The sequence below is a fragment of the Trichomycterus rosablanca genome, chromosome 9 (genome assembly GCF_030014385.1).
Source record: "Trichomycterus rosablanca isolate fTriRos1 chromosome 9, fTriRos1.hap1, whole genome shotgun sequence".
Taxonomy (NCBI): Eukaryota; Metazoa; Chordata; class Actinopteri; order Siluriformes; family Trichomycteridae; genus Trichomycterus; species Trichomycterus rosablanca.
In genome coordinates, this window is record NC_085996.1 from 18,582,791 (window position 1) to 18,595,333 (window position 12,543).

At 36.6% G+C, this 12,543-nt stretch overlaps 1 protein-coding gene and 1 pseudogene across 1 annotated transcript; one reads left to right on the forward strand and one right to left on the reverse strand.

Annotated features, from left to right (window-relative positions):
• The first annotated feature begins 121 nt into the window (after positions 1 to 121).
• On the forward strand, positions 122 to 10,058 carry rpl7l1 (ribosomal protein L7-like 1). Its single transcript, XM_063001211.1, has 6 exons — positions 122 to 159; positions 6,301 to 6,409; positions 7,068 to 7,228; positions 7,358 to 7,495; positions 7,638 to 7,747; positions 9,209 to 10,058. The coding sequence occupies exons 1-6, from the start codon at positions 146 to 148 to the stop codon at positions 9,415 to 9,417; spliced, it is 741 nt and encodes a 246-aa protein (XP_062857281.1). The 5' UTR covers positions 122 to 145; the 3' UTR covers positions 9,418 to 10,058.
• On the reverse strand, positions 8,892 to 9,055 carry LOC134320945 (U2 spliceosomal RNA; annotated as a pseudogene).
• Positions 10,059 to 12,543: the final 2,485 nt, after the last annotated feature.

A 12,543-nucleotide genomic window follows, 5' to 3' on the forward strand; every position in this document is an offset into this window, starting at 1 on the left:
CTGAAATGTAATTTTGGATGATCCGATGAAAGACATTTAACGTTAAAACGGCTCGCTATAGCAACATGAACCAACTGAACCAGAGACGCGCTTGCGTCAATTTGACGTCATCTTCGTGCGACAGAACTTCAGCGCTGAAGACGCGATGGCAGAATCAGAGTACGTATTCCACTTGTTTACCTTTTTTAATCCGATTTCATCTTCACTGTTGGATAAAACAGTAGTTCCTTCTGTTGTCTATATACACATCTGTGATGCTATTGTTCTCATCTGAACTATTATTTTACAGACATGAGCGTTTAAAACAAGAAATTCCAGTGTTAATGTTTAACCAGTGCACACACGAGTTCTGTATTACCAGTACTACTACTTCTCTGTATTTAGCTATATTATACAATATTGTCACTGTTCTCTGTGGAACATGTTTACGTGGTATAGTAGAACTTAAGCTTGGCCAAATTATGTGTTTTGATATTTGTAAGATGTTTATTAGATATAGAATCTAACTGCTTCCTTAGTCACAATTATAAAATATTTGCTGATCATTAATGTTCAAAGAAGTAAGATTTAATTGTCTGTCTTTCTAACTGTATGCGACTGTTGAATGTTTTCTTTTTGATATTAAGAAATATATCTTCGCTATTATAGCACTTGTTAAACTAAGCTTTACAGAAACATGCGTTATGTGGGTGGGGGTATAAAAGAACACAATACAATCTACATTAAACATTCAATGCAGCAATTTCTGAATCCAAATTTGTACATGTCTTACACATACTCGATTGATTTTGTTTGTAATTTCTTGGCAGATTTGATTTATTTTAAATGTACATTTTAAGTCATTAGTCTCTGCTTAAGTGTCCAAATTATTGAGAGCTCTCAGGTAATCAGTGGAGCCATTTGAAGTTTGGGGCTACAATAATAAAAGCCCACCACTTTGGCTGGGTATAACTAATGCCTAGTTCACACTACACGATTTATGCCCTGATTTTTGCTCACCGACTGGTCACTAGATTTGCCAGCTCGGGAGCAAATCGGCGTTTGCTCAGCGATCAAAACTCGGCTCTCAATCGCTATGTGTGAACTACCCAACAGCTCGATCTGAGCGGCTCGCCGAGCACTCTGCGAGCGAAGAGAGATATCTATTTTGTCAAATATCTGGATATGAGTCACCCAACTGGCAATGAGTGCTTTGTCGAACAGCCAATGAGAACTTAAGATACGGTGTGAGGGGAAACGCAGGGGAGGAGGGTAAAAAGGTGGGACAGGGGCATAACATAGTTTATATCAGAATACATCAGCACACACACAAGCTTTACAGTATTTCAGACCTTATCGTTCTCTACAAAACATAACATCAACGTTGCATTGCAAAAATATTTATTAACCTCCAGCTCACTAAAGAACGATCCATGCTAGGGCTGGGCGATATATCGAGATTTTATAAAATATCGATATATTTTCATACGCGATATAAGATAAGACAATATCGCATATATCGATATAGATGTTGCGTTCCAATTAGATCCGACAGTTCGACTTTCTCTTCTCCCAGTTTGTCTCTGCACATGTTCACCTGCCCCGCCCCTCTCCCTCACTGAACACAACTCGCCCCTCCCCACCGCTTCACCAGTAAGTCCTGCAGGCAGCGATAGCATGGAGACGGATAAAGACATGACAGAAGCTATCGAAGAGGAGCTGCTTAGTAAAAAGAATAATAATGGCTAAATTATTTGGAGATGGTTCGTATTCAAAGTGTCAGATGAGCAGCAGAATAATGTATTCTGTAGAGAACGCCGAAAACAAGTCCAGACAAAAGGTTCCAGTTCCGTGTACCTTTCGTTTTTCACTTCAAATACCAAAGTTGGAAAACGAGTCGTTATTCGTTTCAAAAACCAATATAAACATACAAGCGCATGCACGGGCTGACATGCACGTTAGTTTATACTGGAGGATATCCCGACGTCCGAGACTCATTTATTTATTTATCTTCTATTATAGTATTTCTTGTTCTCGGCCAATAAACATCCAAAAATTTATAAAATTGCATGAACTAACTCTGCAGTAAACAAGGAGCAAACAGCAATTAAACAACAAATAAATCTGTTAAATAATGATAAAGTGCATGAAGCAGAACGCTGATTAAAATGCATTATATATTGTAATATTTACACAGTAACATGTACGATTAGTTCTGCCTGTATTACAGAACTGAGTTCTATACGGTACAAAAATATATTAATGTAAATGTTAATGTTGTGGCGACTGATGTAAAACAATGTATAAAGTCCAAACATGTGAGGGGGGGGTTTAACGAGAACGCTATATTTAATGTCACACAAGCTCAGTGCAAAACACGCAAGCTCACAGCTGGAAACGGTCAATTTCTGTTATCTTCCCTACACACTCGCTCCCTGCGCCCTATAGTACACTTAACATTCTTAAAGGGCCAGACAATATATTTGTAATTCACATTACACGACAGGTGAGACGTTAGAAAACTACAAACTTTTTCTTACAATAGTTATTTTTTTTCTTAAGGAAAAATAGTTCTTGTGTGAAGCTTTCCCAGCATGAATATTAATAAAAGTGCCTGTAAAAAATTTGGAACATGTAGCTTCGTCACAGAAGTGTCTTTTTGTTATTACCTTATGGGATGAAAAAATATCGAGATATATATCGTATATCGTCATTCAGCTCAAATATATCGAGATATTATTTTTGATCCATATCGCCCAGCCCTAATCCATGCTGTTCGCGTAGGCAAATCCACTCAGATTTATTTATTTTTCCTCCTTGATTTTACGCTGCACATCAGCGTACAAACTTTGATCGCTTGCTACTTGTTGACATGCATTTTTGGACAGGGTATCATAACTTTCGTCACTTCTCACATTTCTTTAGCAAGACGATCTAGATATGTAAAATTAGTACCATTTCTGGGTAGCACTGTCGCCTCACGGCAAGAAGGTTCTGGGTTCGATCCCCAGGTGGGGCAGTCCGTGTCATTTCTGTGTGGAGTTTGCATGTTCTTCCCATGTCTGCATGGGTTTCCTCCGGGAGCTCAAGTTTCCTCCCGAAGTCCGAAGACATGCAAGTGAGGTGAATTGGAGATACAAAATTTGTGATTGTGTTTCACATTAAAGTTGTGAACTGATAAATATTGTGTAACGAGTAACTACTTGTCCTGTCATGAATGTAACCGAGTTGTGTAAAGCCTGATGTTAAAATCCTAATTAACTAATAAATGATAAAAGTACCAAACTGCACACAAAAATGATACACATGATCTGAAAAAGGGATGCCAATGTCTTTTGACTGATAACTGGCTGTCATTAGTCGACGGTTAAACTAACAAGCAAACTGGAACCAGTCAGAGTAATATTTCAGTAAATCAGTAAATCTAAATGCTGTATTCATTAAATAAAAACAACATAACACAGTTAGATTGTAGAACAGTTAGATCAACATATACACAAATTTATCATTCAAAAGATAGATTTTAAATGGTAGGCAGTAGGGTTGGGCGATATTGCCGATTTTCATACCGTCATACCGTCTTCAGGAAATACCGCGGTATACGGTATTACCGCGGCGGGGGTGGGTGGGTGGCGGTGGTTGTGTCGCGGACAAACTTTACAGTGTACACACTTGAGTGTAATTACAATATTTCAATGTTTTATTATAAAAAGATTTAACAATCTGAACGTCAAACATTGCTTATCTTGTCTGATCTATAATAAATACGCGCAAGTATAAATGCATGTGTATCAATTACACTTTAACACAAACATTAACACATAACATTTTGGCATTGTAATCTCTCTCTGCCCACACAAAACAGAATAATAGCAGGCTACACACTTCAATATATTTCAATATATAGTTACAGATATTTCTTAAAAGTGTATGAACGTGTACGATTAGTTATGCCTGTAATACAGAATTAAGTTCTATACCGTAACAAAAAATATGAATGTAAATGTTCGTTGCGATGACGGTGATGTAAAGTAATGTTAAAATAATTCAAAGTCCAAACATTTGAGTGGTTAACGAGAACGCTACTTTACATGTCACACAAGCTCAGTGCAAAACTCGAGCACAGAAACGGTACAAATCCGATCTATTCCCTACACACTCGCTCCCTACGCCCTATAGTGCGCTTCACTTTCTTAAAGGGCCAGACAATATATTTTATAATTCACATTACACGACAGGTGAGACGTTCTTTTTTCTTAATATAGCGCTTTTATTTAGGAAAAAATAGTTCTTACATAGGCAGGAAAATCTATGGCAGACGAGTCAGAACAGCGGATTGGGCGTAACGTTATTATTACTGTTTGCTCCTTTTTCTCAACACTTGTGCTCGATTTACACTGAAGATATATTTAGTAAATAAGTACATGTCCGCGCATGCACGCGCTTGTGTTCATTTCCGGTTGAACTGATAAAAAATGTTGATTTTGAAAAATTAAAAGACGAGCCGTTTTTTCAGTTTCTGCTTTTTAGCTCACAGCTAACGCTAGCCAGTGTGGCTCTTCACCAGTATGTTAACCAGTTGTGTTATCACCAGTAAGCACCCCACAGCCAATCAGCGAGCTCCAACCGCCTACCCCTCCCTCACTGTGGATGTGCGCATGTCCTAAAGTCTCAGTTTTCAAGGTAAACCTGAAGCAGAAATTCGGCGCTTCACATTTAAAAAATACCGTCACCATTTTTGAATACCGCGGTATACGGTAATATCGTCATACCGCCCAACCCTAGTAGGCAGTAACAAGTGCTAACTAATATGAATAGTCATTATCTGCCTTAAGGCTCTTCTTGATAATATTTGTGTAGTATAAGATAAGCAGAGATCTGCCTTTATATTGGGACAAAAGTCGAAGTATCCACATCAAATTTGTAGAGTACATATACTATTTTTTTGTGCAGAACTCAATTTTGCCTAAATTAAGTCTTTTTCATTTAAATAAAGAAAGTAAATGATGTAGTATTTTAGAGTAGTACAATAATTTGTTAAACCTGCCATGTCGGTTATTCAGCCCCTACAGAATACTGCTGATCTAACAACCTACTGCTAGTCTGTATGACCTAAAGTTAGGTTATAACATGAGTAACTCATTGGGACTCAATAACGAGCCTTAATTTGTTTCAGCTGCGATGTGGTAAACACTTCCCAGAGATTCAGGTGTTCAAGCTGTGTTGCAACCATGGTGAAAACTAACTATTTCTTTGCACCAAAAGGACAATGGCTATAAGATAATTTGCAAGACCTTGAACATTCCCACAGACACAAAATTCCCATGAGCAAACATGTCCGGCAGTGGTAGAAAACCCAAATTTATTCCTTAGGCTATAGCAATTCCATTCCAAAACAACCGTGTTACTGCTAAAGACTTACAGCATGATCACCTGATGAAGGCTGCGACAAATGTTTCTGTGGCAACCATAAGAACATCACTAAACAACCGAGGACTTAATAGATAGACTTTATGATGCACAGCACATTTGACCAAGAATCACAGGAAGGCTGAAATACAGCAGAAGGCATTTGAATAGACCTGCAGTGAGAAGAATACTACGACCAGAAACATACTATCCCCACGGTCATGCATGGAGGTGGGTCAGTGTTGTGGGGATGTTTTCTGCTACAGGAACTGCCAGTCTTGGCCACGTGATTGGCATCATGGATTCACTAAGGAAATACTAAGAAATTTTGAAGAGAAATGTTCTGCCTTTCTTAGATAAAGTTGGACCTTGGTGATAATTGGACTTTCCTGCCATTTTCACACTTCCAAGTCAAGTTTGGTTAAGGAATATATTGGAGTGGCCTTTTCACTCTCCAGATTAAAATCCTATAGAAAATCTTTAAATGTGATTAGGTAGTATGGATGGTAAAGCATCCCATGACATAACTTTGCTAACATACCCTGACAACTTGCTAACTAATGACCTGTAATTTGCTTTCTATATAACTATATAAGAGCCTTGTACAAGCTGAAGTTGTTGCACTTTTTAACCATGATAACAAGATGCTTTTAATTAATAAACAGGTCACTGGTTTGAATTTAAATGTTTACGATTATGCAGTTGTGCAAAGATGTGGGTGTAGTACTTAATGAGAACAACATAACTGAGTAGTTATGAAATCTGTTGTTCTCATTAAGTATATCTTTTACATCTTTCAATTTTGTCTTTTAGTTTTTATTGATAATGGTGTGTTTTATTACTTTTACTTAGAATCGTATTAACACGTCATAAAAACAGAACCAAACTAATTATCTTATCTTTTTTTTTCAGAAATCAGAAGGTTATTAAGCTGGTACCTGAAAACCTTCTTAAAAAGAGGAAAGCGTATCAGGCTATTAAAGCCACTCAAGCTAAACTTGCTTTGCTTGAGAAAAGAAAGGTAATGTCCAGTCAACCAATATTTCCCCACCGATTTAATGTATATGCTTAATATTCTGGAGTTATGTGTTTCAGCCACATTTATTACTAACAGGTGTATTAAGTCATTTACATGCTTCCAACTTGGTGGCATCAAAGTTTGCACATGTCTTTGCCCCAGTACACAAAGTAAGGTCCATGAAGGTTTGATGACCATTTAAAAACCCTCAAGATAATTGGAACATTGATTGTGAGGAAGGCCTTCTTGTCCAATGTTAGTACCCATTGGCCCAAATGCGGTTTAGATGCAATGTGCACAAATGCCCATAAACACACTTTAAAATATATTGAAAAGAGTAAAGGCTGTTACTCTATTTAATTACATTGGTTTCAGGATGTAATGGTCACCAAGCTCACGGCCAGATGTCCATATATGTTTGACCATTTAGCAAATGTTTTACAAAATGTGTGTTTAATATAAGTTCACTTGTGTTCTATACTATTTTGGTGTATGATATTTTATTCATTGCGATAAATATGCAACAGCAGAGGCCAGTAGAAAGAAGGCAGTTACTTTTGTTGCATTGTTTTTTTGTATGAAACAATGTCTAACATGACACAGTTTATAGTGACTTAATGCTATGAAAACTGATTTAATAACTTAGCCATATTTTTAACAGACCAAGAAAGGACAACTCAAGTTCACACGGCTTGAAACATTTCATAAGAACAGCAAGCGCAAACATAGAGATGATGTCCGTCTGCAGAGAGACAGGAAGAGACCCCCTCCCGTTTTGCCACCAGCCAAGAACAGACTAGCATTCGCTGTGCGCATTCGAGAGTAAGCTCAGCTTTTATGAACAACTAGTATTTCTGTCATTCAAACTTGAAATATTTCTGCCTTTCTGATGCTTTAACCTTATTGTGACTTAACAGTAATAAACCATGTGTTGTTTTAAATTGTGTTAAGGATTAAAGGAGTGAGCCTGACCGTGAGAAAGACCATTCAGATGTTGAGGCTGCGCAAAATCTTCAGTGGTTCCTTTCTTAAAATCAGCAGGACCTCTTTAAACATGCTGAAAGTGGTTGAGCCTTATGTAGCCTGGGGGTAAGATGACATTCTAAGTCACCTTTAAAAATGGATTATACTGTCATGGACAAGTCCAGGAATTAAAATTTTTAAGTGGCTAGTCTTACCTATTTGTGTTCTCTCTCTCTCTCGCTCTTTTTTTTTTTTTTTTTATTGACAGATTTCCAAATCTGAAGTCTGTTCGTGAGCTCATTTTGAAAAGAGGACAGGGAAAGGCTGATAAGAGAAAGATTCCTCTAACAGACAACACAGTCATTGAGAAATATTTAGGTAAGCTTTATAAGGCTGAGCGTTACCTTGCTGTTAATTCTGTAAACGCAGCTGTATATACTCCCATTATTAGCCGCATTGCTTATTCATGTCCTCAAAAATGAAAATCCTCACACAGCAATGAACATGGTTATAGTGGAAGCAGCACACTGTAGAGCAGGGGTGTCAAACTCATTTTCACCGAGGGCCACATCTGCATTATGGTGGCCCTCAAAGGGCCGACTGTAACGTATTTTGCTGTGATTGCAGTCTTGAGTTCAACACATGCTGTAGAGCTTTCAGTTCACCTCTAAATGCTATTACATGTTTGTTTTAGTTTTATTAGGGTCTGACAGAAATACACACTTTTTTCCACTGATGCCAATTACTGTTGAAAGAAACAAAAAGTTTGATTGATTTGATATGTAGATACTCCTGTAACCTGTACAAAGCCCTGACTGTAAACTCACTGAACCCCTTTTGGAATGAACTGGAGTCTTGATTGTGGGCCAGCCTGCCTTGTCCAGCAGGGTTAGACCTCAAAAGTGCTTTTCTGACTAAATGGGCATGAATTTCTACCATCACTTTTAAATCTTGTGAAAAACCTTCCCATTATGGGTTGTTAGAACTGTGGTCATGTGTCCATATTCTTTCAGCCATAGTGTGTATATCACAACAGTCTTTAATGCTTTCATTGTGACTGAATAATTGGAACACAGAATTTTGTGTAAATAAACACTACAAGCATTATTCATTCATTCATTGTTTGTTGTACCACCGCTTTATCCTGATTATGGACGCTTTGGGACTGATTCATTGTGAAAAAGTCAGGAAACACCCCTGACAAGTTGCCAGCCCATCACAAAGCAGGCACACATTCCCACACACACTTACACTTAGAGCAGTTTTTAGTGACTTTAATAAACTTAAATGCATGTCTTTGGGAGGAAACCGGAGAACCCAGAGGAAACACACATGGACACGGGGAGAATATGCAAACGAAAAGGACTTTGGCTGTCTGGCTGGGAAATGAAACCCATGATAATCAATTGGGTTACAAATGTACATACAAAATAATATTCAGTAATTATTAAATGTAAAAAGAACATTCACTCATTCAGCGTTAGTGGTTTTAAATGTAGATGTATTTAACGTAATGTAGCTGTATACAAACTTTAGTTCCTTAGGGACTACAGTTCTGGATCAGTGTGTGAAACAGATAGAGGAAGCTGTTAATTCATCTTCCTAATCCAAAAATATATGTAATATATGGCTTCCAAATTATAAACATATCAACTACACTTGATCTTGGTCAAATGGCAAAGATGTGCATGTAAATATTCAACTTAAAATGGCTAAAGAGCTGATGAGTCTCTATAATTTAGAATTTCTGGAATGAAGAGTAATCTTTCTGTGTATAATTTTAAGCAGCATTGGAGTCCTCTTAACTGTCACATTTCTATAACTTGTGTTTACCTACAGGGCAGCACGGGATCATCTGTTTGGAAGACCTGATCCATGAGATCTATTCAGCTGGAAAGAACTTCAAGGTGGCGAATAACTTCATCTGGCCGTTCCACTTGTCAATACCTCGACACTCGGCCAGAGATAAAGTGGGCCTTATGAAAGAGATGGGGGAACCAGGACCTCGTGCTGAGGACATTAACAGAGTGATTCGAAAATTCAACTGAAAATCAAGGATTAAACGTTCTCAGACTGTATTGTTTAACAGAACATGTTACCGGATCTGCTTTCTTTGCCTTGTCCTCTTCAGTGGAATAAAATACGTGTTCTGCAGAGTGATACTGTTGGCGCACACCAGGAATGGACACATTAAACCAGCTTCAAGGATGAATATTCGAATTAGATCATGGTTTCCTGATCTTGCATCACACCTATATGTTAAATGATGCAATGTTATTTGTAATGTAATATTTCTTTTCGGACAGATTGCAAAGACCAATATTCTAAGTTTTCTATATTTCAGAGCATCAATAAACAAATGTGGTTTAGTACAAGTTCTTTTGTCAACTTCCTGTCATTTCATCATCTTTTCATGTTGCTGATTGATCACATCAATTTACTCAGCTCAGAATCAACTGTTTAGAATTTGTTAAATTTCCTAAATCTAGATTGGTCTTCTATTTTTAGGCTGTCAAACTCATTGTGATATGAGTGGCTGGAAATTGAGATAGCAAATTAAGTTTGTCATAGTAAAAAAATGTATTACTGTTACTTGAGTCAGCAGTACTTTTAAAATACTGAATGTGACTCCATTGATACTTGCTGTACCATGTAACTAAACATAAATTGAAATAAATTACTGACTTTTTTTTTTTCCTTATCCATTTTTGTACGTATCCGAATACAAATAAAAAAACTAAAGCTTTGTAATTGTTTTACTGAAAGTTTGTAAATATTACCTAGCTTTAAATACTGCATTTAGTAAAGTTGCCAGTTGATTTCATCCAAAATACTACATTGATTGATCTGTTGTGGATCAAAAATCATATAGTGCAGTTTACTGTAAGAAACGCTGTATAATATTTCTTTTCAAATTACTGTTACATTTTTTGTAACGTAGAAAAAGTCACAAATGTGTGCCAGATTGGTTTTACACACATACTGTATATACTCACTGATGATTCTGTACTTTCATTATTTAATAACCTACACCTTCCATACAGATGAACCTTGTGGGAATGCAAGTACTTACTGGATGCTATTTAGGCAGTGGACCATTCCCAGCACTGCACTGCCTCTAACATAGTAATAAAATGGCAGTGTGTATTCTGGTTTGAGTATTTTGATTTTTAAATACTGTTTAAACCTACTGGCCTCTTTGTTCAGAACGCATCGTGTTAACACTTGTTTTAGGTGTACGGTTAGAGACTAGAGCTGTTTCCTTTTTTCATGCACGATATGCATTAATCTTTCTCTAGTGTCTGAGCCACAGGATGCTGTTGGCTTTATATTTTGGGTTGGAGCCCTGTTCTCCCTGCTGCTTCTGCTTTTACAACACATTTCACCATGTTCATACAAGGTTACACATTTTTGACCACATTACTAACTAATTTATTTAGGGACATTTTGGGACGGTATTTGGAACTTCACCCTAATGCAATTGTATAAAAGTCCAGTAACACCTATCCATTTGGGTGTGGCATTTAGCTTGTATACTGTGTAGCAGAAATTTGTAGGGTAGTTGGACTATTTTAAGTCAGCATTTTTAAAAAATTTTAAACTGAAGTTTAAAACTACAAAAGACAGTGGCCATTGAGGCACAAAGTTGAGTAGCTCCAAAACAAGACATTTGTAATCCAATTTACCAGTTCTTTTCTTTAGGTATGCAGTGGAAAACATCCAAATTGTCTGAGTAGTATATTGGTTTGAGTATCAGGACTTCATAGAAGCCACCAAATCCCTCAGCACATTCTCTAAATGCCTCATTGAGTTATCCAATAGAGACATCTAATGAAACCATCCAAGCAATGACCAACATAGTGATGATTTTTAAACTGAGGATGGCAGCATTCAAAACTTATACCTGCTGTGGGGCAATGCACCAGTGAGCAAACCTGATAGAAATAAATAGAGGTTAATGCTTACCACTCTTTTTTGTTCTTGTAGGTCCTTTATGGTTCCTTTTGATTGATGCATAAGTGCAGATGTTTACCTTTATTATGGTTTTAGGGCTTATATCCTTTAGTTCAAAGTAGAGTTTTAAAATACTACCTTAATTTCTATTTTTCAAACAACAAGCTAAGGATTTCTGCTATTTTATTGAATCGACAGTTAAAGTCAAAAGAGTATACACCTGTTGTGGACATGTACAGTGTGTTCTTTTTCTGTGACTAAACTGAAATACATACATCTTATATGTTATAAACCTTTGGTCATAGTATTATGTCATAGTATTATGATTAAATATAGCTGGTAACTTTGTAAAAAAAATATGGCTAGTGTGACCCATTAAAAAGTACTTGATGCATTGATGATTATTCCAAGGTCCAGGGGAACTCATACTGTCACCTAATGTAGAGAGGAAATTAGTCAAAACTGAGTTACTCCCAACCATAGAACCACCAAAAATAGGTATACAATTAAGTAAAACATTTGGAGAAGTGTTCACAGTCTGGAGACTACTCTTTTATGTAATTTGTAATAGGTGTGTAGTCAAAATAGTCATGTTTATATAGACACAGAGACATTACCAGTAATAGTCAATAATTTTCCATAACAAAAAATGTGTAGATTTTGTTTTATTATCAGAAACCCACAATAAACTGTTAAAAGGACAAAATAATTAGGACTAAAATAATTGTAAAATAAAAAAACAACTTCAGAAATAAGTGTTAACTTTTTACCTTAACTTTACTCACACATTAAAGCCTGTTTTCACCTCTTCAGCAGAGCATAGTGCTCACACACTTGCCAACAATTAACAGGTAAAGACTAAAACCTGTTTGTCTAGTCAGTTGCTCTGACAGGATTCTGATGCTAATGGCAAATGCAACATAATTATGAGTATTCATAAGAAGTATGAGTATATACGTATTTGTTGAACATAATCTTATCAAGCTCTGGTAGAAGCCAAGACGGCACTGTGTCTTAAGACATGTATGTATACAGTGCATACTGTTAATATGTTAATGCATTGGCTGACACTGTAGTTTGTAAATAAAAAACTATTCTAAATTTGATGCCTGCAACAAGATGGGCAAGATAAGTTTATAGAATATTCAAGTTATGCACATTTTACAATCAACATAACCGCAAATTGGTAACATATGAGGGTATCATGTTTGGGTAAAAAA

What these genes read in the sequence shown, in the direction of transcription:
- rpl7l1 (XM_063001211.1), top strand. An exon ending in TTCGCTGTGCGCATTCGAGA is followed by an intron (nt 7,229 to 7,357) that starts GTAAGCTCAGCT and finishes AATTGTGTTAAG; the next exon opens with GATTAAAGGAGTGAGCCTGA. An exon ending in GAGCCTTATGTAGCCTGGGG is followed by an intron (nt 7,496 to 7,637) that starts GTAAGATGACAT and finishes TTTTATTGACAG; the next exon opens with ATTTCCAAATCTGAAGTCTG.